The sequence below is a fragment of the Myxocyprinus asiaticus genome, chromosome 22 (genome assembly GCF_019703515.2).
Source record: "Myxocyprinus asiaticus isolate MX2 ecotype Aquarium Trade chromosome 22, UBuf_Myxa_2, whole genome shotgun sequence".
In the NCBI taxonomy this organism is placed as follows: Eukaryota; Metazoa; Chordata; class Actinopteri; order Cypriniformes; family Catostomidae; genus Myxocyprinus; species Myxocyprinus asiaticus.
Genome location: NC_059365.1, coordinates 7,490,273 through 7,517,356, shown reverse-complemented (window position 1 = coordinate 7,517,356; position 27,084 = coordinate 7,490,273). Strand labels below are relative to the sequence as shown.

General features: G+C 38.7%; 1 protein-coding gene across 5 annotated transcripts in view; it reads right to left on the bottom strand.

Annotated features, from left to right (window-relative positions):
• LOC127413360 (LIM and calponin homology domains-containing protein 1-like) overlaps window positions 1-27,084 on the bottom strand; it is a 133,760-nt gene that overhangs the window by 11,623 nt on the left and 95,053 nt on the right. The window contains exons 8-19 of one of the 5 annotated variants that reach the window (XM_051650451.1): window positions 24,116-24,368; window positions 10,518-10,553; window positions 9,827-9,953; window positions 9,579-9,733; window positions 7,023-7,461; window positions 5,569-5,808; window positions 3,841-3,928; window positions 3,385-3,494; window positions 3,111-3,216; window positions 2,896-2,970; window positions 2,429-2,454; window positions 985-1,098 (exon numbers count right to left, since the gene is read on the bottom strand). In XM_051650451.1, the coding sequence (XP_051506411.1) occupies window positions 985-1,098; window positions 2,429-2,454; window positions 2,896-2,970; window positions 3,111-3,216; window positions 3,385-3,494; window positions 3,841-3,928; window positions 5,569-5,808; window positions 7,023-7,461; window positions 9,579-9,733; window positions 9,827-9,953; window positions 10,518-10,553; window positions 24,116-24,368 (1,769 nt within the window). The remainder of the gene's footprint in view (window positions 1-984; window positions 1,099-2,428; window positions 2,455-2,895; window positions 2,971-3,110; window positions 3,217-3,384; window positions 3,495-3,840; window positions 3,929-5,568; window positions 5,809-7,022; window positions 7,462-9,578; window positions 9,734-9,826; window positions 9,954-10,517; window positions 10,554-24,115; window positions 24,369-27,084) is intronic. The other 4 variants (XM_051650454.1, XM_051650453.1, XM_051650452.1 and 1 more) reach the window with 4 other exon arrangements.

Below are 27,084 nucleotides of genomic sequence, written 5' to 3'. Positions count from 1 at the left end.
AATTTCTTACCTGTTCATGAATGTACCCTTATTGCTTGCAATTATTTTTCATATACTTGTGTGTGTTGAATTGTTGTAAATTCAAAACTTCCACTTACTGTCTAAAAAATTCTGCAACCCTAAATGCCCAGTGTTGCCATTTCCCCCCCCAAAATTCACCCCAAAACTGACTTCCAAGGAGGAGGAAAAAATATAATAAATATCAATGCTTGAGTCTCTGAGTGTTAAAGTTCTAATGAGATTAGAGTAAAAAATGCATTCCAGTACAGGCCATGAATTAGTTTAATTTGTCTCCTATATCAAGCCGGTTTTCTGATGACATTGTTTCTATTTAGTTGATTAGGAAATGGAACTTAAAGGGATAAGTTCACCCAAAAATCAAAATTCTGTAATCATTTACTCATCCTCATGTCATTCCAAAACCATACAGCTTTTTTTCATCTGTGGAACACAAAAGGGAGATGTTTAGCAGAATGTCTGAGCTGCTCTCTTTCATACATTGAAAGTTAATAGGGATCAGGGACTGTCAAGCTCGAAAAAGGCACCATAAAAGTAGTCCATACCACTTATGCACTTTATCTGAAGTCTAAACCAAAACAATAGCTTTGTGTGAGGAACAGATGGAAATTTAAGTTGTAACTCTCTGAAAATCTTGCTTGACAGACTTGGTCACCATTCACTTTCATTACATAGAAAAGAGCAGCTTGGACATTCTGCTATAGATATCTCCTTATTTGTTCCATGAAATGAAAAAAAAATCATAGAAAGGGTTTCCAAAGACATGAAGGTGTGATAATGATGACAGAATTTTCATTTTTTGGGTAAACTATCCCTTTAAGCATGAAGCTTAAAAGTGATAAACAGCTGCTTATTCTACAGTCTGGTTGATTAATGGAGTCTAAGCATGCTCAGTTTGTGCTCTTGAAGCTCATCCAGGTCTCGGTGTCATCTCAAACAGGGCTCTGGTTAGTCAAGCCGTTGTACCTGAAGCATGCGCTCCTGCTCTCGCTGCCACCTCTCTTGACGTTTGCGCTCTTCCTCGGGGCTCCAAGAAAAGTGCTCACCTCGATTCACCATATTCAGCACTGCGGGAGGGATCTAACCATACCATCCGCAATGATCGCACCCACACGCACGCCGTAGAAAGACGCATCATACAGCACCAAATAAGCATGAGGAAGGGAGTGGACAGAGAGAAAGTTGGTCTATTACCCTTGAGGTAGTCATGTCTAACTATTCTACTGGAGAAGATATGACATAGGAGCAAAGAGAGGAAAGAATATATTTATAGTTTTCAAAGACTTTGTTCACAATAGATCTCAACAGTGAGCACCCACTTTTTCAGTGGCTTTGGTTAGAAGTCGACCGTCATGGGTTTTGTAATAGCCGATGCGCATATCCAGAGAGCACGGTGGCCGATGTAATGCCGATATATCACACAATTTAATATAAATATAATTTAAATATAGTCATATACAGTATATATATTTATATACTGTGTGTGTGTGTGTGTGTGTGTGTATATATATATATAAATAAATAAAATATTTGTAATTATTTAAATATAACTATTTATAATTATTTCGTCATTATATATTGAATTGTTTATATTTGAGGGGTTTTCTCAGCAAATATTTATATATGCAATTAATTTAATTACTTAATCGGCACACCATGTAATTAATTCTATAAAAAAAATTATCGATTGGCAGCCCTAAAATATAAATAAATAACAAAAAAAATTTTTTTAATGAAGTTTTATTTTGCATTATATTTACTCAAACTTTCACAGAAAAATGTGTAAAAATAATAATAAAACGGTAATTTAAAAATACCAAGTATTGGCAGATTTATCAGCCTTGGTGATAAAAATATTTTTCCTATTGATGTCCTCCATTCGCATTTCAGAATTTTTTGCATTGAAGAGTTGTAAGCTTTGAACTAAACCATCCAGCTACAAGTTTAATCTCAACATTGCAATTACATTCGATTAACATAAACATGACATTTGATTGTGTCCAGTGTTACTGTTGTTGAAAACTAAAACAAAAACTAAATGGAAAGAAATAATTGTTAATTAAAATGAAAAATAACATAATTGGAAAAAACTGAAACTAGTCTCCTTGAAAGGTTTACACATAACAGCTAAAAATCTATTTCTCTCTAAAGATCTGAATGGGATTTTTATTTCCAGAACCTTATCCTCTCTATACTGTTTAGTTACTGTATAAGCACCAAAGACAGCACTATATATTTTAGGAAGATATACTGTATTTAATCATTTGAATAGTGCTAGTTCCAAAGAATCCCTTCTCAGAAAAAGAATAAATTCTTAATTTAACACCAGATGAGAAACAGCCAGAAACCAAAGTCAACCCAGATGAGAAAAGAGGACAAATAGATATGTAGAAGTATTTTCTTTACTTACATTTACAAGAGCTTTCTCAGCCATATCTGGAAAAAGGAAAAAAGGCATTCACTACACATTCATGCATTCATTAAATGTTTTGAATTAGAATTGGTTAGCAAACAATAAATAAAAAATACAAATATAAAAGAGTCTGCTAGATTTACACTGCTAAATACGCAGAAAACGCGCCATCAGAGTCTATGAAAAGGGTCCATTGTATAACACAAAGTACAGATACAGTTGTGCCATGTTTAACATGAAAGGTCAATATTGTAAGTTCATTTGCTCATTCACATTATAGAGTTTAGTTACTGAACTTTGCACACAACATTATGAATATTACCACGTCGATTTGTCACAATGATGGGTTATGTGAGGTTAGACCAAAATGATGGCCATGAATGTGAACGGGCTTGCATCCAATAGAAGACTCCATGAGACGGGACAGTACAGTATAAAGCTCAATCAATTGGTGAGCTGTTTACCTGATGGGGTGAAGAAATCTCTGCGCAATTTAAGGTTACTGGACAACGATGTAAACTGGGCAGTGTCAGACAGCTCTAAACAACGGCCCAAAAATGAGGAGATAAAAGAGTTTTACTCTTGGCTGTTGTATATACTGTATCTACTGGGAGAACAGAACTTCGGGGAAAACACCCCACGCTTATTATTGAATATTATAAACTTGAATGGATCTCACCTGTTGTAGGTGCGCCACTCACTGGTGTGGTTCTATATGATGAAAGGATGGATGCTTCTGGCTGATTTGTTGACTTCTGTGGGGACTCAATTGCTTGTTTATTGACCTACAGTCAAAATCATTAAAGGTAAAATCCAACATGCATACATTTCCTTCTTCTAATAATTGTTATACATGTGCTGCTATGAGCAATAAGAAATCTTCAAGCATTTTTTGCTTGTGTTTTTTAAGTTAGCAACAATAAAAATCCAGTTCAAATACTGTATAGACTAACCTGTGTAGCAGAGGGGTCAGTCTGAATCACATCCTGTACAAACTCACTCTGGTTCACTTCAGTTGATTCTGTGATCATACATGTCTGATCTTCAGAAGACTGCCCTTGACCTATGTAGAAACATTTTTGCCATTGCCAAACACAGGGTTTTCATTAAATGTGACATGATGATATACAACCTACTACACCCAATAATTAGAAAATAATTTGCATAATAAATTGTAAAAAAAAAAAAAAAAAAAAAAAAAAACATTAATCTTAATAATTAATCATTAATAAATTAATAACAAAGTATTTCACTCGCTAAAATCATGTTTAAATGCCTTGGAACATTATTGGCTTGTCTCCTTTGACTAGTTCTTAAAATTGACTCAAATTGTCACAACATTAATTTAATATGAAAAACTTTGAAAAAGCAGTTTCCAAATGCATGATGCGTTTTTGTAGCGGACCAACCTGCTACTGTCTCATCTGTTTTGGACTCCAACACTTTGGGGGATGTATGGGCATCTCTGACCTGCAGGATTGTCCCTCTTTTGTCCATCTACAAACAATACCACACAGGCAGCCTTCCTGAATATGCTCCACTGCTACACATTGCATAAACTCTTCATATTTGCTTTAGTTTGATAACATGATCTTACAGCATATGGAAAAGAGGTCTAGAATGAGTTTCAACCCAGGGGGTTTCAAACTTTTTGATGCCAAGGACCCCCAAATGTTATGATCCCCAAGCTAAAGGGACATAAAGGCAGCTAAATATTTGAATCTATAAAGACTCATTTATACTGTGTGAAAAAAATAGTGATAAGAAGCAGTTTGAAATATTAAATAAACAGCTTTTACATTGTCATTGTACTAAAGCAAAAAGAAACAATTAAAATGTTATCTAGAAAACATTATCCATACTGTTAGATGTATGATATACTTGAAGAGAAACATCTTCAATTCAGTTCAATTTTATAACAGTATATACTGCTTTTTACAATAAATATTGTACCCAAGCTATGGCAAGCTGATTTAGTTTTTAATGTTCCCAGCGTTAATCCTTGTAATTGCATTTTTACTAGTAAAATTTCAATCAGAGAGCTCTAAAATAGATATTCTACTAGTAAGAATTCCAACTACAAAGCTCTATAATTGCATTTTTACTAGTAAAAACTCCAATTAAAGAGAACTACAATTGATTTTTTACTAGTAAGAATTATAATTACAGAGCTCTCTAATGACATTTTTACTAGTAAGAATGCAATTACAGAGCTCTACAACTGAATTAGAGAGCTCTGCAATTACAGTTTTACTAGTAAGAATGTAATTGCAGAGCTCTGTGATTCAATTACAGCGCTCTGCAATTAAACATACCTTTAATGTGCTTTTTTACTAGTAAAAATTCAGTTGTAGAGCTCTGTAATTGGAAATCTTACTAGTAAAATCTAAATTTGATAGCTCTCTTATTAGAATTCTTACTAGTAAAAATGCAATAGTAGAACTCTCTAATTGGAATTCTTACTAATAAAAATTCGATTTAAGAGCTCTTTTATTAAAAATAAAGTCAATGAAAACGTACGACAAGTAAATATTAAATTGTAGAGCTCTGTTATTGGAATTTGTACTAGTAAAAATTCAATTATGATGAGTATCGCTGAGTTCTTTAATTGGAATTCTTACAAGAAAAAATTCAGTTAGAGAGCACTGTAATTGAAATTCTCACTGGTAAAATTTCAATTAAAGAGCTCCCTTATTGGAATTCTAACTAGCAAAAATTCAATTATGACGAGTATCTCTGAGAACATTATAAGTTAATTTGGCCTTCCATACCCAAGCAGCTTTACAGAGAAGAGTGCCTTACAACCCTTTACAAAACTGTCATAACTAAATACAGTCAATAAAATTAAATGATCACAATTAATCAAATGATTTCAAAGAAGTCTTTAGGAATAAAAAAATAATATTTTTTTAATTCTGTAAATGTTGCACATCTGTATATTCTGCCTTGTTTACCCTTCCATTTATTTCAGGTAAAAAAAAAATTGTCAGTCAAACTGCCAATTTTTGGTCAGAATAATCTACAATGTGCAACAGACTTGTTGACTGTCAAATGTTCAACGGACTGTAGTGGACAACGCTTTTTAACTGGCCAGCTGCTCTTGCTGATTTCTTGAGTCATTCCGTGTCCCTGCTTACCTCTGTCATCTCTCCATCTTCCTTCCAGTGATCTGGCTCAGGCATGTGTGTGGACGTAAGTGTGTCCATGGGCTGAACTCCCGAAACATCAGTCTCTGTGATGTCTGTGTGCTGGGAGGGAGAAGGGAAGAACTGCAAAGAATGTTCCTCCTCCTTTCTGTCTCTTTGTGGTCGTCCCTCCTCCTCAATGCTGCAGACATCATCCTCCCTCTCTCCATTCACTCTTGTCATTTCATCCACCTGATACAGAGAGAAAGAAAGATTCAACATAAATATTTTTATAAATGATTTACCCAATTAAATCACTGTGCTTTGTTTGATAACAGTATGTGTGTGTGTATGTGTGAGAGAGAGAGAGAATGTGCGTGGGTCCAGAAATCTGCTTCATTTGAATAAACATACTAAATAATGTCTTAATGGCAATGTAACAATGCCAAAAAGTTTGTGTGATGGTTAGGTTTAGGGTTAAAAAATACCAATAGCTCAATATATATGCAATAGAAGTCAATGAAATGTTCCCGCCAGCATGATAGAAAAACAAGCATGTTGGTGGGTGTTTCAGATGGGCTAGTCTGGTCTGTGTGAGCCTTTTTGTCCCTGAAAGGACCACTTCAAACAGAGAGAAAGCCCATTTACACACTCATACAGCCAGTATAGAACACTAGACCATATTCAACACACACCCACTTTTACTCACATTACTCATTCCAACCACTAGAGGGCAACATATAACTATTGTTGATGCTTTCGGAACCACTTTATTCTCACTCAGGAGGTAAACAGAAAACATTCAAAAAGTAATTTAATGGTTTACGTAGATATTTATTTAGCTCATTAAGCATTTATTAGTTTAGAATTACAAGACAGTGAGTAAATGATGACATAATTTTCATTTTTGAGCGAACTATCCCCAACAAAAGGTCATGGTGTTTAGTAAGTGCCCTGACGTATTCAGTGAATGATTCGGTAGGATGATTCAAACTACTTAGGTCTTTCTAACCCATTCATTAAAAGAACTGTCACTTAAGAATAATTTGTTTCTGAACTGGACGTCAATGGCCGTGTTGCATGTTTGCAGGTCTTTTTTATTTTTTATTTTGAGGCAACTCAATAAATTATTATTATTATTATTTTTTTTTTTACTGTAAATCAAGTTTTCTGGCATATTACAACTTTCTCATAAATCTTTATATCAACTGGGGCAAAGTACTTCTTAGGTACTTTTTTGTATAACATTGTTTATAAATACATGAATTAATCATTTTTACGTTGTCAGATTCCAATTACTTCCATGGAGGATGGCATGAAGTTTCAGGCCAAAAGTTAAGGTTAGGTTGATCTAAATCAGTATTCAGAGGTTAAAATGGAACTGGTTCTGAATAAGCACCGGTTCTCAATTCCCAACCCTACTCTACAAGACAAAGAGAGTGGTGAACATGAAATGTTGTTTGTACCTTAGCTGTCCTCATCCCAGTGTTGCCATTTCTGCTCTGTCTATATGGTTTTGGACCCAATGAGGGCACTGTCACGCGTGAACGAACTGGACCTGAGACGCTCTCTGTATCTCCCATGGTTCCCTGCTCTAAGCTGTATCCCGTTACATGAGTCTCAACCGTGGATGTGAACTTGGGTACGGGGAGTGACTGCTGCCGCAGGTACTGCAGCGGGTTTGTGGAGGAGCTGAAAGCAGAGATGTCTAAGGAGGTGGGAATGGAGTTGAGACGAGTGGGGTCAGCCGACACACTCCTCTCCAGAAGCTTGGGGAGTTTTAGGCGCTCGAGAACGGCCTCGCTGATGGTGAAGCGCTGGGCATAGCGTTGCAGCACAGCAGCAGCTTCCTCCTGCGTTCGGGCGTTCCGGTATGCCTCGTGCAGCTCTCGCTCGCGACACTCCCTTGTGGAAAAAGTGAAACCGGAGAGGAAATGAGACTTGTTATGCTTGAAGAGGAATATTCTGGGCTTTTTTTAAAAGAAAAAACAAAACAAAACAATAATTTCCCTAAATTTGTAATTATAATGGAAGCTTAGCTGGCAGGCACTGCCGCAAATAAATTATTAAATATGCAACATATTCCATTTCATGTTCATATACATACACGTAATGTTTAAATACAGATACCTTGACATCAGGTTAAAAACCCCCAGAATATTCCTTACTGAGACATTACTGTATTGGTAATCATGTCAAAAGTGATGCCAAAAAAATAAAAAAATAAAATATGAATATTAAAAAGCAATATATATATATATATTACTTTAGTATTAAAAGAATTAAAAGCAAGTACAAGTTTGAGTGGTTATATGCCTGGTGAAACTTTAAATAGTAAATATAAACCAGATTATTATTATTTTCATTTTTTGAGAAAACTATCATTGGTGTTTGCTCATGCAAAACTCACAGTCACAATACTAGGGTGTTCTGGTGGGTTGCTAGGGCATTGCTAAGTGGTTGCTTGGGTGTTAGAAGGCTGTTAAAGCATTGCTAGATGGTTTCTACGTTGTACTGGTTGGTTGCTAGGGTGTTCTGGGTGATTGCCAGGATGTTGCTATGTGGTTATTAGGGTGTTTTGGGTGATTGCTAGGGCATTGCTAGGACATCTCTAAATGGCTGCTAGGGTGTACTGGGTGGTTGCTAGGGTACTGCTACTGTAGGTGGTTGCTAAGATGTTCTAGCAGGCTGCTAAGGCATTGATAGATGGCTGCAAGAATGTTGCTACGTGGTTTCTAGGGTGTTCTGGGTGGTTGCTAGGGCATTGCTAGGTGGTTTCTAGGGTGTTCTAGGAGGCTGCTAAGGCATTGGTAGATGGCTGAAAGAATGTTGCTACGTGGTTTCTAGGGTGTTCTGGGAGGTTGCTAGGGCATTGCGAGGTGGCTGCTAGGGTGCTCTTTGTGGTTGCTATGGAATTGCTAGGTGGCTGCTAGGGTGTTCGAGGAGGCTGCCAAGCATTGCTAGATGGCTGATAGGATGTTGCTAGATGGTTGCTAGGGTGTTCTGGCTGGTTGCTAGGGCATTGATATGTTGTTACTATGGTGTTATGGTTGGTTGCTATGGCATTGATAGGTGGTTGCTAGGCTGTTTGAGGGGGCTGCTAAGGCATTGCTAGATGGCTGTTAGGATGTTGTTAGATGGTTAGTAGGGTGTTTTGGCTGGTTGGTAGGGCATTGCTATGTTGTTGCTAGGGTGGTCTGGGTGGTTGCTAGGGCATTGCTAGGTGGTTTTTAGGGTGTTCTAGGAGGCTGCTAAGGTACTGCTAGATAGCTGCGAGTATGCTGCTAGATGGTTGCTAGGGTGTTCTGGGTAGTTGCTAGGGCGTTGCTAGGTGGCTGCTAGGGTGCTCTTGGTGGCTGCTAGGGTATTGCTAGGTGGTTTCTAGGGCGTTGCTAGGACATCACTAGATGGCTGATAGGGTGTACTGGGTGATTGCTAGGGCATTGCTAGGTGGTTGCTAGGGTGTTCTAGGAGGTTACTAAGCCATTGATAGATGGCTACAAGGATGTTGCTACATGCCTTCTAGGGTGTTCTGGGTGGTGGCTAAGGCATTGTTATGTGGTTGCTAGGGTGTTCTGGGTGGTTGCTCGGGCATTGCTAGGTGGCTGCTAGGGTGCTCTTGGTGGTTGCTAGGGCATTGCTAGGTGGTTGCTTGTTTGTTCGAGGAGGCTGCCAAGGCATTGCTAGATGGCTGCAAGGATGTTGCAAGATGGTTGCTAGGGTGTTCTGGCTGGTTGGTAGGGTGTTGCTATGTTGTTGCTAGGGTGTTCTGGGTGGTTGCTAGGTCATTGCTATATGGTTGCTAGGGTGTACTCTGTGGTTGCTAAGGTGTCAGTTTTTGATAGGGCCTTGCTAGGGTGTTCTAGGAGGCTGCTAAAGCATTGCTAGATGGCTGCGAGGATGTTGCTAGATGGTTGCCAGGGTGTTCGGGGTGGTTTCTTATTGGCCCAAGTCAAAGAGCCCACACATAAGTCTTTATGATATTCTGTTCCTTTAATTTGGCTTTGGACAGATGGACATACTTCTCCTCCACTATCTCTCGGTATGTCTTGATACTCTTCCTTCTCTGTGACCCTTCTTCTCCACTCAGAACTCTCTCCATCATCTTCCTCTCCTCCTCTTTCTTGATCAAGTCCTGAGAAACACTCCTCCTTCGACTCTTCCACCTGGCCAGATCCTGATATAATAACAGTTTATTGACTTTGCCACACCAACACAACAAACAATATTAAGGCTGATATCAAACAGTACAGGTAGAGTAAACACTAACATCTTGCCAGTGGTCTTCTTCCTCTTTCAACCTGTTGTACTGGTTGTGCATCAACTCATGTCGAACTTGACTGTGGGGCGTTAACATGGAGTCTTCATCACTCCTCATGTCAAACATACTCACACTCCTGTCACATAGAGAGCAGGAATATGCCTTAGATTCTATGTTTTATACAATTTAATTAACCATAGTCAACTTTGGAAAGGCAAGGGAAATTATTAAGCAACCAATTAATAAGCACCTCCAATGTGAGCTTTTATAAATAGGCAGGCTGTGCCGCCCATAAGCCATGCATCCAAAGAAAGAGGCAAGAAGAATTCAAAATAAGAGTTTCTGAGAACTTCCAAATTGAAATGACAAAAGGCAAAAGGTTAAGGTTAAGGTTCCCTTAGAGAATGTAGCATATTCAGTAAAACCTCATAATTAGTATTTTATTAAACATCAGTATTAAAAGGTTGAATAAGTGTACCAATAAAAGGCAAATCTTTTTAAGTGTATCTTTAATTTTGACATAAAAACAGATTGTGGACAAAGAGGTTACATTGAAAGCAATACAGCCACACTGCAAATAAATGTATTATACCAAAACCAAGTGTCAAATGCATAGCTGGCCGCATGCAGACATTAGGCACTGTGAGGGTAAAAATGCATCCGCACAAGCATGTGTTTCATACAGATTAGAAAGACTTACTCAGGATCATCAAACACACTAGATGAGCGGCTGAATCTACAACAAGCGAGACAAAAGAGCACAAACACAATGATTTATGAGGACACTGATGATCAGCAAAGACTTCAAGATAAAAAAAGAAAGCTTACTTGACGCAATGCGTTATATGTAATTTAGAATATAGTGGAGAATGTTATTTTTTTTTTTTATATAATAAGTACCATGTCTAAGCAATCCCACAAATGTAATTTAAAATTATATATATATAAAAAAAGATAAAAACATATGATGGATATGTATTTGATTGAATATTTTAAAATTAGAAATATATCAAATATAAATACAATATACTTAATTATTTATATAATGAATAAACACACAAGAAAAGTTTAAAATATATCTTTTATTAGTTTTTAATGTCAACAGATCATGAAAAATTATGTCTGCTGCCTCACTTTTGAAGTACATTAACAATTTAAGCACATACATTTTCTGTAGATTTATTCAGCCAAAAATAACAGAATAATGCTAAGAATGTAAAGTGTTTACTCATTATATTCTCTATTACTAATGAATAAATAATAGACATTTGTAAACAGCAATATATAGCATTCTTCTTTTAGATTTCCACTGAAGATTCAATGTGTGAACTAGTTTAGAGCTAGTTTCTGCTTGAAGAGAAATTAAACACACTTGATGGATGTGTTAGCTGACATTAAATATGCGGCTCCCCGCCTCGGTCCTTCTACCTACGGGTATGAGGCCAGCGCGGCTAGCACTGGGGGAGATTTGGGGACCCCAATGGGACCACCTCCGCCGGGTATTCCCCCACGGACCTCTCATTCCCCAGCACGCTCGTCTGCCCCAATTGGGCTTCCGGACGTGTCCGCCGGCTCGTCTCATGGCGAGTTCGACCTCTTGTTCAGAGCCCGCGAAGCTGATGAGTTCTCGAGCGCAGCATCGGAGAGCGAGCTCGTCCAGTCAGATGCAGAAGCCTCAGCTGGGTTCCCCCCCACTCAGGGATGGTTGCCCAGTCACAGGCTGATGCGGAAATGACGGACATGCTTTCCCGGGCGGCCGTGAGCGTCGAGCTTGAGTGGAACCCTCCGCTCTCCCTGAACCCTCGTGGCTCGATGATTGGTTCCTGGGCTCGCGGTGCCGCTCAAAGCAGCCACGCCCCGCTCCAGTACCCTTCTTCCCGGAAGTGCATGAGGAGCTGACAAAATCGTGGGAGGCACCTTTTACTGCCCGGTCCCGATCTTTCAGCTCTCCCGCCATCACTACCCTCGATGGCGGGGTGGCCAGGGGCTATTTGGCAATTCCCCTGGTGGATAAGGCACTCACGGTGCACCTATGCCCGCAGAGTGCCACCACCTGGCGCGGACGCCCAAAGTTCCCGTCCAAGACATGTAGGTTCACGTCGTCCCTGACGGCCAAATCCTACAGTGCTGCTGGACAAGCCGCCTCTGCCCTGCACGCCATGGCTCTCCTGCAGGTCCACCAAGCCAAGGCGCTAAAAGAACTGCACGTGGGTAGTTCTGCCCCAGATTTGATGCAGGAACTGCACTCTACGAGGCGCCTGTATGCCTTTAAGTGGCGTCTGTTCATTAAGTGTTGTTCTTCCCAACGGGAAGACCCCCAGAGATGCGCAGTCGGATCAGTGCTTGCCCCTTCCACCTTGAAGGTGTACGTAGCCGCTTTAGCAGCACACCACGACACAGTGGACGGTAAGTCCTTAGGGAAGCACGACCCGATCATCAGGTTCCTGAGAGGCGCCAGGAGGCTGAACCCCTCCAGACCGCACCTCGTTCCCTCATGGGACCACTCTGTAGTTCTTCAGGATCTACAGAAAGCCCCCTTTGAGCCTTTGCAGTCTGCTGAGCTTAAGGCACTCTCTTTGAAGACTGCCCTCCTGACTGCGCTCACTTCCTTCAAGAGGGTAGGAGACCTGCAAGCGTTCTCTGTCAGCGAAACTGGAGTTCGGTCCGGGCTACTCTCACGTGATCCTGAGACCCCTACCGGGCTATGTGCCAAGGTTCCCACGACCCCTTTTAGGGACCAGGTGGTGAACCTGCAAGCACTGCCCCAGGAGGAGGCAGACCCAGCCCTGACATTGCTGTGTCCAGTGCGCGCTTTACGCATCTATTTGGACCGCACGCAGAGCTTTAGAATCTCTGAGCAACTCTTTGTCTGCTTTGGTGGACAGCGGAAAGGAAGCACTGTCTCCAAGCAGAGGATCGTCCACTGACTTATTGACGCTATAACTATGGCATATCACGCCCAGGACGTGTCGCCCCCGGTAAACGAGCCCATTCTACCAGGGGTGTAGCGGCCTCATGGGCCCTGGCCAGGGGCACCTCTCTAACAGACATTTGCAGAGCAGCGGGCTGGGCAACACCCAACACCTTTGCGAGGTTCTACAACATATGGTATTTCATATAGGGACCCCTAGTGTCACTATATCGACACAACATCGAGTTAGTGACAGATAGGGAATGTCCTGGTTACTTGCGTAACCTCCGTTCCCTGATGGAGGGAACGAGATGTTGTGTCCCTCCTGCCACAACACTGAACTACCCGCTGAAATGGCCGGACCTTGTCTCGGCTCCTCAGCATAAAACCTGAATGAGTGGTTGCATGCCAGCTCCTTTTATACCCGTATGTCCGGGGGAGTGGCATGAAAATACCACTCGCCAATTTTCATTGGCCTTTTATCAAAGACCAGAGGTGTCTCGGGCTCCCAAGAGTGACCCCTAGTGTCACTACATCGACACAACGTCTCATTTCCTACATCAGAGTATGGAGGTTACGCAAGTAACCAGGACGTTTTCAGGGGGAAAAGGTAAATGTTGATATTCTATTTTCCCACCTGCTCTCTATATTAGCTAAAATAGGGATGTGGTCTTTGTCAGGATACAAAATGACAATTCATGCCATGTTGTCTTTGGTGTCACCACCTGTCACTGTAACATCACAGAAATCTTTTTTATTTTTTATTTTGAACTTAAGTGTCAAATGTTTCCTAGACATTTTCAAAGCTGTTATAACAGTTAGTGAAGAATCACACATATACAGTGGCAAAAGTATGTGAACCGTTTGGAATTAAATTACTTTCTGCATTAACTGGTCATACATTGATCAGCCACAACATTAAAACCACCTGCTTAATATTGTGTAGGTCCCCTTTGTGCCACCAAAACAGCGCCAACCGCATCTCAGAATAGCATTCTGAGATGCTAGTCTTCTCACCACAATTGTACAGAGTGGTTATCTGAGTTACCGTAGACTTTGTCAGTTGGAACCAGTCTGGCCATTCTCTGTCAACATTTTTGGCACCATTCTGAGTAAATTCTAGAGACTGTCGTGTGTGAAAATCCCAGGAGATCAGCAGTTACAGAAATACTCAAACCAGCCCGTCTGTCACCAACAATCATGCCACAGTCCAAATCACTGAGATCACGTTTTTATTCCCCATTCTGATGGTTAATGTGAACATTAAATCAAGCTCCAGACCTGTATCTGCATGATTTTATACACTGCACTGCTGCTACACAATTGGCTGATAAGATAATAGCATGGATTATTGTTGGTGCCAGACGGGGAGGCAGCAATAACCTCAACCAAGCATTTCCAGTATCTGCGGATTAGACCTGCACAGTGTTCAGAGGGAATTCTGGACCATTCTTCCTTACAGAACTTACTGCTACTGAGCTTCAGCTGGTGCACAGCCACCCTCACATTATCCAGTAGGATATCTTGATAAACTTGGAATTAATTTTTCCCTCGATGATGACAAGAGGTCCAGGCACCAAAGCAGCAAAGCAGCCACAAATCATGATGCTCCCTCCACTCTACTTTACCGTTAGGATGATGTTTTCATGTTGGTATTCAGTGCCATTTTTACGCCATACGTAGTGTTGCATGTTCATCTCAAACAATTCAATGTCAGTTTTATCAGCCCACAAAACATTTTACTAGTAGCGTTGTGGAGTAGTAAGGTGGTCTTTGGCAAACTTCAGGAGCGCTGCAATGTTTTTGTTGGAAAGCAGCAGCTTCCTTCTTGGTGTCCTGCCACGGACACCATGCCTGTTTAATGTTTTCCGTATAGTAGACTCATGAACCGAGATGTTAACCAGTTACAGTGATTCCTTCAAGTCTTTAGCTGTCACTCTAGGGTTCTTTTTTACCTCACTGAGCATTCTGCGGTGTACCCTTTGAGTCATCTTGGCCGGACAGCCACATCTAGGGAGAGTAGCCACAGTTCTAAATCGTCTCCATTTATAGACAATTTGTCTAACTCTGGACAGATGAATATCTAAGCTCTTCGAAACAACTTTGTAACCCTTTCGTGCTTAATGCAAAGCAACAATTTATGACTGTAGGTCTTCTCAGATTTTTTTTTTTTTTTTTGTGAGGCATGGTTCATGTCAGCAGATGCATCTTGTGAATAGTAAACTTAAAATGTTTGAGTGCTTTTTATAAGTCAACGTAGCTCTAACCCAAACCTTCAATCTCATTTCATTAATTGGATGCCAGGTTTGCCACCTCCTGACTCAAATTAGCTTTTGTTGACATCGTTAGACTAGGGGTTCACATACTTTTTACAACCTACATAGTGAATGTTTTTATTGATGTATTCAATATGTCAAAGTACAATACAATAATTTGTGTTTTATTAGTTAAAATAGATTGCGTTTGTTCATTATTGTAACTTAGATGAAGATCAAACCAGATTTTAAGACAAATTTATACATTAATGCAGGTAATTCCAAAGGGTTCAAATACTTTTTCTTGCCACTGTATGATCAGTATTTTTGTACACTTTGGCAGCCCTGTTAAAGCTTCAAAACAAATGTTATAACAAACGTTAAATGGACAAAATAGGGCACCAGAAAGCAGTATTACAATTTCAGTGTTTCTCTATTAAGTCCATGCCACGGTGTTTAACCTGTATGGTATTAACCACATCAGATCACCATTCACTTATCACATAGTCATTAAGATTCTTAAAGAAGACGAGAAAGAACAACATTAAAGAAAAAGAAATAGCCAACACCAAAACCCCATCAGGAGTGATGACTTCAGCTCTTTAAAACATTCAGATGTGTGTCAGTGAAAGTAGCCTGCGGTCTCACCACAAGAAACACATAGACGCTGAAAATAAAGGCCACCCAAAAAAACAAACCAATTATAAAAACCAGAGTATCCCTTGTAAATGTAAATATGGCTTGAGATTGCTGTAAATCCATCCAGCAGAAGAGACCAAAGGAAACAGAACTAGAGCTGAGAGTCTCCACTGAAAACAAAACAAGAGCTGAAGTTGGACGGATATTGTATTAAGTTAAAGCCTTTACACATTTTAAAAGACTTTTTTAGCAAATTCTTCTGCATGAACCTAAATAAACAGAGAAATCTGCAAGAGTTCTCCACTGTAACATACAGTATGTCAACTGGAATTAAATGCATTAACTATTAGGAAGATTTAAAAAAATGGCTTCATTACCTACATCTTTAGCCTATAGCTATTTGGCTATTGGTTAACATTAACCCATAGTTTATGCAGCCTCTGTGATGTAAACAGAAAAGGAAAGTAATTTCAGACATGGAGCATCAGACATGGACTTGATGAAAGATTACAAAGACATACATTTTTGTTCTTTGGAATAACATGCACTGATGAATCATGCACAATAACACAAGGACGTGTATTAAGTAAGTAAATATGGTCAGTTTTGATTTCATGTTGACTTTTAAGAATATTTTGCTAGTGTTATGATAGTTAGAGATAACAGTCATGGGTTGAATGGTTTGTAAAGAGACAAAACAACAAAGAGACAGATCTGAAGACATGTCATGGCTTGCCCTTGGTTGGTCTCTTTTAAACTGATGATGTAACACAGGCATTTTATCATCATATGTTTTCTTATTTCTTGGGTTATATTCACATGCTTGACTTCACTATTGTATACACCAACCTAAAAACGACAACACATTCCCATATAATTTTTTAATATACTTTTAACTAGGGATGCACCGATTTGAATTTTTTTGGCCGATACTGATTTAAAAAAAAAATCTATAAGCCGATAACGATACAGATATTTTGAAACTTACCTTATTTTGTCATCAGATCACTGTTTTACTTCAGAATGCTTAAATAATGTACAAAGAGGTACAAAAGCTTTTCCACTGACAATAAACAATTTCCATTGAAGTTGGATCTGTTGAACACATGACAGGCCAAAACTTTAAAGAGAGCCACAGTGAAAGATACACACAACATAAAAAGATTTAAAAAAATTACTAAATATAATAACATGATTGATATGAAAAAAGGTTATTTTTGCACTTCTGTTTATGCAGTTTAAGAGCCTTTTAAGGTTTACTGATCACAATTTCAATCTTAATTCATTCAGTCTTGCAGCATTAATGGATATCATACCGATATCTCAGAAGTCAAAGTCTGCTGACTTTCCTTCATTATGTACCCTATAGGTGAGTGCTTTTTTCACAACTGTCATATCTGTTTATGGTGTTTTTCTGCATTAACGTGAGGATGAGAAATAATAGAAATTAAATGTTACATGTTCTAGGAGTGCCAACCCTTCAACATATTGTGGCTATTATTATTTCTGGATTGTGCAGTTGAATTCACAGAGTTTTTAAAAAGTGTGTTACTAATTTATTATAAATAAACCATTGGTTTTACATATTGGTGTTTTCATGCTTATTACCAATGTGCAGATAGTTTTAATTTGGTCAGTAATTGGCTGATAAATATCAGCATGCTGATACATCAGTGCATCCCTACTTTTAAGCCTACTGAAACCACTGACATATAATTTTCTTCAAGCTCACAAAATCCCAGGAGATCAGCAGTTGCAGAAATACTCAAACCAGCCCATCTGACACCAACAATCATGCCACGATCAAAATCACTGAGATCACATTTTTTCCCCATTTTGATGGTTGATGTGAACATTAACTGAAGCTCCTGACCTGTATCTGCATGACTTTATGCATTTCACTGCTGCCACGTGATTGGTTAATTAGATAATCGCATGAATAAGTAGGTGTACAGGTGCTCCTAATAAAGTGCTCATTTGGATGAGGTGAACAATATTAGCAGGAAACAGTTAACATCATTAGAATGACTTATTACGTCAACACAACATGGACTTATTTTCATTATATACCTGTAGGTCAACAAGTAGATCATAGTGCTAGCAATGGGTCATGAATTCCAGAGCACACACATTGATATTTGTGTGCCTTGAATGAAGATTAGAATAGAAGAAAAGTGTCTGCCAAATGAATAAATGTACTTTTGAATGGTTTATGATTGTGTAATCTCCATATCATATACAGTGAATGGACAAACCAACAGAAGCACCAAGCAAAATACTGATATAAAGGACTTTTTGAGCTTCAAAATACATTCAATCCTGTTTGAGATGCTGTCATGCAAAGTCCCTGAAGAGTATCTGGCAAGATACTACTCCATTTTTCAAGAATAAAAACATCCAGTTAATGGATGAGCTAAGAATTTCCAATAAAAATGGATGATGTTTAGACCCGTGGTTATATGGCTATATGAGGACATTGTCTTTTTTGAATAAGGGGGAATATTGTTTGCAACATAATGCAACATTGCATTAATCTAATTCGAATTTTACATTTGCTTAAGAAAATGTAGGAAGTGCTTGCCTCCCAAGATGTTCGGGTGTAGTGGATGGTGTAGTGGACACTGCTATGTGACAGCTCAGGTGTTCCGAGAGGATTTTAGCATGTATTAAGTGGTCGCTAGGGAGTTCTGGGAGGTTTCTACCTGCAACTCTGTATGATATTCTGGCTCGGGTTACAAAAATGCAATTCTATGAGATTTTTTACCAAGCTCAGTTCAAGCCAGTTCATGGCTGAATGCAGGAAGCCTGCACATTCCCCGTCTTCCTCTGGGTGGGTCGCCTGTTCCTTGTGTGCCTGTGTGAGAAACTATTTTCATATAAACACACTATGGGAAAGTACTCAGTGCAGCTTTTAAAGTCTTTCCTCCAAGTGTGTACGTGGGTGTGTTTGTGTTGATGTATGGTTAGAGTATGTGTCTGATGTAAGCTGATACAATGGCCATTGTGAACCGCTAACCTTGTCGTTCAGTGGCATTGCGAAAGCTAGATTTGCTAAAGCTGGGAATCTTTAGACAGCTCACAAACTGATTTAGATTCAGGACAGATTCCAAAATAATTCTTGATGCATTTCAATTTTTGAGCAACAAACATTCTTTCAAATATATCCTTTTGTGGTTGGCAGAAGAAAGACAGAATAAATGATGACAGAATTTTCCTTTAGAGCCAGAAAATCATCTGACTAAGTGCTTGATGCAACAAACATACTCAGGACCACCCTGTCTCAGCCCGCCATGTAAATCTGAGCTACCAGATCCAAAGGCATTCTTTGGAGTGTCATTGCAACTCATTCACGTTGACCTACATCAACCCCAAACATTTCAAACAGCAGATGCCTGGTGTGGGACTGGAACCCAAACTTGTCTGGCTCTTGTTCCGCCTGACAGCCAGAGTCGAGTAAATGTGCCAAAAACGGCCCTTCAGCGCCATGATTTCCTAGAACAGAAGTTGAAACTCCCCAGAAAGCAAACCATAAACATAAGAGCAAAATAACATAAATGAGCATGCTCTTTTTTTCTCCAATCATCAGTTCTGATCCCAAAAACAATACAAGACTCCTCTGAGGATAGACTCAAACACTGTTGTTTAGACACCGCAAATAGAACGCTTGAGAGAGTGACATCAAAAGAAGCTACATTTGTTGTCAAACATTCAACATGGTAGTAGGTTCCCACTGGATTGCTACAAAAACTACTGTTATATGAAAAGGACTTTCAACATTAAATATTTTGAAAAAAATTTAGGGTGGGACTTAATTTTATTCATCGGGAACTGATTGGATTGTGGAAGTGGGTGTTACCGGATTCAGTTTTTAGTTAATTTTGGGAGATTTTTGGAGGAGTAATTCCCTACTAAAACATCGGTGTCATGTGTATTTTGTTGATTCATGTCTTTTATTTTGAAAAGTTTAGTTCCTGTTCCTTTGTCATGTGATTTCATGTTTTTCCTCCATGTTCATGTGTAATGTTTTCATTGGTTTATTGTTTAATTATCTTGTTAGAGTTCTGTTTGTTCATTGGTTTATGTTCTCCCATGTCTTGTATTTAAGCCCTCATGTTTGCCATTGTTGATTTTCAAGTATTGAATGTAACTTTGTAGTGAAGTCATATTCATAGTCAAGTCCATGTCCGTGTCCATGTTCATGTTTCACGTTTGTAGTTAGGGTTATTGGTTATCACGTTTGTAAATAAACTGCACTTGGGTTCTTCATCTTCACGTCTTCGTCATCATCGTTGCCAGCAGCCAGCACACGTTACAATCGGCAGCAACTGTTGTTTGAAGCTTAAGCGACCTTGGTGACATCACCTGTTAATTTAGTAGTCTGCCACAAAAATGACGATTTAGGGAATTTTCACACCTGGCACATTTGGAGCATTTGTTTCGGAACCTGGTGTGTTTTCTCCCTTAAGGCTGATTTATGCTTCTGCGTCGAACCTATGGCATAGGTTTGACACAGAAGTATAAATCGGCCTCAGGTTCCCTTAGTGTAGATGTAATTTAATTACAAGTACTTTTATTTTTGCAAAGGCATTATTACGTAATCCAGATTGCATGTAATCTGTTACTTCCCAACTCTGTCTGTAACAGCCTCTTAAATGACTTTCCTTTTTGGATGAAGTCACCACGCCCTCTTATTTTTCAACCTTCCCCTCCAACCACATTTCATTTACAGTATAGACCACTTTTCATGATCCAATCAATTCCCAATGGATAAAATCACATCAAGCCCAACATCTATTTATTTTTTCACAAAATTTTTTCTTTCCGTTTCACTTGGAAATAAGTCACATTACGGAAATAGAATGGATTGCGTGAAATGTTTTATGTTGTTGTTTTTTGCAGAACCTGTTTATAGTGAATCATAGTCCAGTGTAAAAGCGGGGTTATGAGTGTAGCTGTTTTGTGTGTTGGCATGGTGAAGGGGAAGTCTGGGCACCTTGCATCCTTTCCTGTAGTCTGATTGCGGAACATCTGTATGTCACTCTGAAGGGAATCTGTGATGTATTGAGGGGTTTGGTTGACCGTGACCTGTCCATCTCTCTCCATCTCCTCCTCCATCTTCTCACTGTCTGAGTGGCTCTGCTCTTGAGGGTGAGGCGGTACAGAAGGATGGAAGTGGTCTTTGGGAAGTGAGTGGGATCTAATCTGAGGGTCACTGAGTTGTGAATTAATATATTCAGGGTCTTTGGAGGGAAGATCATTTTGAGGAAGCACTTTAGACTTTTTAGAGTGAGTATCAATATCTACTGGGTCCAAGACTACATAGTAAATATCATTTCCTGTTACCACAGAGGACACTTCTAATGAAAGGGAGTCACTCCCACTACATCACACAACAACAGTGACAAACCGACAGAAACACGTGATGACAGGGAAATGCAGGAAGGGGAAATGGAAAGGGAAGTGTTATGTCACACAGGAAGATAAAAAAAGAGATAAAAATGAAAAAGAACATTATATCATATGTGTTTACCATTTGGCTAAAATATACAGAGGCGATGTTCAGAATGCAACACTGGTGCACTGCTTACTGTGCAGTATATAGGCTACTGTATACTGTACAAGACTATTGTTTAAAAATAGTCAAGCTGGTCTCATAGAATCATGTTACTATACCTACATTTTTGCGAAAGTATTTTTACATAGCTCCTTGTACGTATCGCAATAGTTTCCTGCTGAAATAAACACTAGAGGTGCTACAACAACAATGACTTTTATACCCTTTCACACAAATCACGAGTAAAACAGCAGATTATCAATTCATAAACACTTCCTTTTACCCTTTAACTCACACAATGCTATCTTATACACTTACTTTTGCGCATGACTTGTAACGCAATGTTTGCTTTACAAAACTAACTACATTTACAAACTTGTTCAAGTGCAATTAAATAGCGTGGTAGCCCAACTGATTGGGATACGAGTCCTGAAGACCACGCGTGAGTCTAACGTGAGGCGAAAGTGTCATTAGAAACATCACAAAATGACATGGTTGCTTCACCAATTGCGTTTTTCATGTCAGATTTGCTTTTTATGACACTATCAGTTAGGTTTAGTTTTAAGTTTTAGGGTAGGGAGGTAGGTTTTGTTTATTTAAAACTCGATAGAGCATTAACCTTAAAAACAACATCGGTTTTGGAGAACATTTAACTCACTTTTAGCACCACACAGTGGACATTTCACCTCGAACTGCAACGATACGTGCAATAAACCATATGCGATATGCAACATTAAATGTTGCAATCAGTAAGCTCTGGTTTTGTACTACACAGAAAATATGCATACTGTGTACAATGTAACTACAGAAAAATTTGTATTAGAGTAGTATGGTTGTATATTATTCCGAACATACCTGTTGATCAAATCATGTTTTGAAAAACCTTCAAAATAAAACAATTAATCACAACAAGAAAACATGCAGCCACATGTGAACACTAATATGAACAGAAACACTGAAACACTGTCCACAATACAAACTACTACACAGAATGCAAAAAAAAATAAAAAATTTCATTATGTTTTCATCTAGTTCGAATAAGCATGTACATAAACTATAAAATACATAAACTGGGCAAAGTCCCCATTTCTGTTAGTTTGATGGTTCTTCTGGAGGAATTGGAGAAGAGCAGAGCAGTCTGTAACTCTCAGTCAATTAATGCTCGCATCTGTTTTAGATAAACTCTTATACCACTGTAACACAAAATCAATGCAAAACTGCATAAAGGAAGACAGAAAACCACACTTTCCCATCCTTAAGTTGCCATAATTTTCCCAATCACTTACAAAGGATTTTGTCCTGTCTTATGAAGAGACAAGGTCATTTTAGCTGACTCTTGGTCCTGTCAGAGAATCTTTGTGGAGTTTGGCAAACTTGGAACACTTACTATAAATATCTTGGCAGCTGAAATGGGGGAAATGTGGGTTGCTTAACATTTAATTATTTAGCAAAAACCCAAGTGCTGCTTGGCATTTCGGTGCAGATAAAGTGAGCTTAATCAAAGATGACATCACTGATTGCTACGGTAATAAACATTAATGATGTGCTAATGACTTCGAACAGTGATCTGTTCCCTTAGCAATCAGTAAATAAACAGAATGATAAAAACAGAACCGATGCTTCTGATATGAATTTAAACATAAAAACCTAAGCCTGATCTTTAAACTACTGACACAAAAGTAATCACTTCTTGAGCAAACACTGATTACCCTTTACTCTAAACAGATGTCAGCTCGAAAACACTAAAAAATGTTAGAGCCTAGATACAGATATTTTTCTTCCAGTAGCAAATCACTGTTTGTAATGCCTAAAAAAGTTTTGTGTCAGTCAGTCGTTCAGATTTTTACTTGCACTGCAAACATTTCACTGGATAACCACAAATATGATACATTTTATTTTTTATTTATTCATTTTATTTGACATATTTTTGTAAGTGTCAAAAGAGGATATTTCTATTTTTCAGTGTATTCTTAAAAAGAAGATATATACACTGATCAGCCACAACATTAAAACCACCTGCCTGATATTGTATAGGCCCCTCTTGTGCCACCAAAACAGCATCAACCCGCATCTCAGAATAGCATTCTGAGATGATATTCTTCTCACCACAATTGTACAGAGCGGTTATCTGAGTTACCGTAGACTTTGTCAGTTCAAACCCGTCTAGCCATTCTCTGTTGACTTCTCTAATCAACAAGGCGTTTCCATCCACAGAACTGCCACTCACTGGATGTTTTTTTGTTTTTGGCATCATTTGGAGTAAATTCTAGAGACTATTGTGCGTGAAAATCCCAGGAAATCAACAGATACAGAAATACTCAAACCAGCCCGTCTGGCACTAACAATCATGCCACTGCCAAAAATCACTGAGATCAAATTTTTTACCCATTCTGATGGTTGATGTGAAAATTAACTGAAGCTCCTGACCCGTATCTGTATGATTTTATGCACTGCACTGCTGCCACATGATTGGCTGATTAGATAATCGCATGGATGATTGTTGGTGCCAGACGGGCTGGTTTGAGTTTTTCTGTATATATATATATATATATATATATAAACTGCATACACACTTTTGCAGGAAAATGATGGCATATGGCGCAAAATGATTTCATATAATACAAACATATGGTAAAAATAGTCCATTATAATTTTCAACCCATTCTAACTAATGCTTCAAAGACCACCACAAGTCAATACCGTAATTTCGACAAAAGCTCATCTAAGTTTATGAGGTATAAATACACACGTACATGATGTAAGATCTTTGGAATGTAAGAATGTAAGCACTGGCCCGACAGGGAAAATGACAGTTCTGTCAAACTCAATCTAATTGTTGAGCCCTGAATAACAATCTAAACTTCATTGAACATTAAATAAAAAATAAATAAATAAATAAATCCTTTTATGAACTCACCAGAGTGAAAGAATTTATTTACCTGAAGGGTCTCTCTCCTCCGACAGGTGAGGTTGCATTACTCCAGCTCTTGCGGTTGTTCTCTCTGTCGGCATGTGGTCGTCGCGCTGGTGTTGGCATGAATGAACTCTGGTTGCTCTTGTTGGGCAGGTACTGGTTGAATGGAACGGCGGTCCGCGGCTCACTGTAGGAGGTTCGCCGCACCAGCATGTCATCCTTACGCACATCCGGCATCTTCCGCTGGGGGGCATCGCTCTCCGAGTCGCTGCCGTGGCCTGCAGTGATACAATTAATGTTAATTTATGAAGGAAAGTGGAGAAGTTTCACAATTGTCTTAATACATCCCTTCTCCTGTGCTAATTTTTATTAAGAGAATGAATTTATAATTCTAACCTGATGAATATTATAATGGCCACAAAAAACCTATACACTTACATTGAATGAGGGACCAAAGTCATTTCAATAGGGAAAAGTCAAATTTTCTTAAGAATGTTTGTGGGGGCCTGGGTAGCTCAGCGAGTAAAGACGCTGACTACCACCCCTGGAGTTCGAATCCAGGGTGTGCTTAGTGACTCCAGCCAGGTCTCTAAGCAACCAAATTGGCCCGGTTGCTAGGGAGGGTAAAGTCACATGGGGTAACCTCCTCGTGGTTGCTTGAATGTGGTCCTCACTCATGCATGGTGAGTTGTGCATGTATACCGCAGAGAATAGCGTGAAGCCTCCACATGCGCTATGTCTCTGCGGTAACGCGCTCAACAAGCCCTGTGATAAGATGCACGGATTGACGGTCTCAGATGCGGAGGCAACTGAGATTTGTCCTCCGCCACCCGGATTGAGGCGAGTCACTACACCACCACGAGGACTTAGAGCGCATTGGGAATTGGGCATTCCAAATTGGGGAGAAAAGGGGAGAGAAAAAAAAAAAGAAAGTTTGTAACTTTTTAGTTAAGTAATGATGTAAAACATATACTAATATACATTACTAGACTTTTCATTTGTAAATTAATTAGGCAGGAATTGAACTTTGATGCAGCAATTTGCACACAGACTATTGTTTAAGTGTGGGAACATCCATCACAATCCTTTATTTGTTTGTTTGTATGGTGCCTGTGAGCCTTATGAAATGCAGACGAATACAAACCAAAATTGATATGACTTGTCTGGACTTAACATTATGGCGACCCAATCATGGCCACTCAGAACATTATCTCAAGCACCCTGGAGTCAGAGAAACAGCTATTTAAAACACCATTAGCTTGAACAAGCACAGCCAGTGACTGCATTTGAGAGGACTGATGCACAACATTAATTCTGGACCTGAGGTTTGACAAAAATATTGTACTGAAATCTCTGTTCTAGTCTTTGTGGAAAAGAGCATACATTTTTTCAGTGGCTTTGGTTCTGGAAGTAAAAAAAAGATAAAATGTTCTAAGGCATGAACCAAACCAACCAACTGGATAACATTACATGGATAACATTATGAACTTTGATTTAAAGCACACAATAAAAAAAGTTAATGAACTACAATGCATTGCAAGAGACATAATCGCATCAGATTCGAGGGTAAAAAACAAATTTTTTTTAACTTATATTCAATGATCATTATATATATATATATATATATATATATATATATATATATATATATATATATATATATATATATAGTCATTTTGAACAAAATATAAACAATGTTAACAAAAAATGTATATATTAAAAAATATAAGTAGTTTGACAGTGTAGGGAAACCAGTTCGATTATGTCATTTGCAGTGCATCATCAAGGGAACAGAAGAGCTTTTTTGCACCAATTTATGTTTCCATAGAAACAGGTGACTTCTCTGATTAGCTAATAGCTCTATTCAGAATTCATGGGTAGTGTAGTTATTTACAATGAATTGTCCAATTAAAACACATTTTTCTAAAAATGAATTTGAATTCAGTTGAAGACTTATGGCTTCCATAGAAGAACATGCCATCATTTTACAATTTCAAAGCCTGTGGAATTAGAAGAAATGAATGGGATACTTCTATCGAGTTTATCTCTTGGTTTCAAACTGATATCAGAGTTCTTATACAGAGCAGTTTTCAGCAACACCTGGATCAACTGTGACCTAAAATTGAACTTCTCCTCCTTACCTTCCATCTGATATCACATTCCTGGGCAAGGTACTCTCCACAATTCACCCTGTCTTTCTGTCAGCCTCCATGGCTCAGTTTAAACACACATCATGCAAGATGATGACTGATGCTGCATGCCACATCACTCAAACTTCTTGTGACATCAGTAATAAACACATAAGGCAGGAAAGATAGCAGCAGTCCACCTAGAAGACCATCTCATCTGTAGTGATTTGTAGAGATGTTTTGAGAATAACATTTAATTGGCTTCAGTTGGCTAATTACTGTTTGGGAAAATGTAGTCTCTTAGCATAGCAAGAGAGTCAAGGTGTCAGTTAGTCCATGTCATGTTTTGAAGAAACAACATTTTTAAGGGTCATTTTATAAAAGCTCTGTTTATACTCCAATAAGTTATACATAATATAAAAAAATTGCTACATAATAATTAGGGCTGTCGATTTAATGTGCTAATTCATTGCAATTATTATACAAAAAATAATGTGTTGAAAAAAATGTATGCAATTAATCATGTCCCGGACTGTTATAAGAAAAACCCCATTGGAGCAATTTAAACTTGACCTGTTTTCAGCAGGGGGCAGTAAGTGAAACTCCAGCTGTATAGGCAGATGTACAGAGAACAAATCATAATTAGGCTTGCTTGATATTAGCATAAGTTGAGAACGTGTTCTTGCATTCAAACATATTCAGAATGCAGGGGTCTCGAAAGGAGTTTTTGTCAGTTTCAAACTATGTTTAATCTAAAAATGCTGTGTTTATGACACGACATAACCAAAGTGAGATGCTCCAAAAATGTCCATCTGATGCACGTGTGCATTGAAGCGTCCTTAGAGAAGCCCCTATAAATAAATCT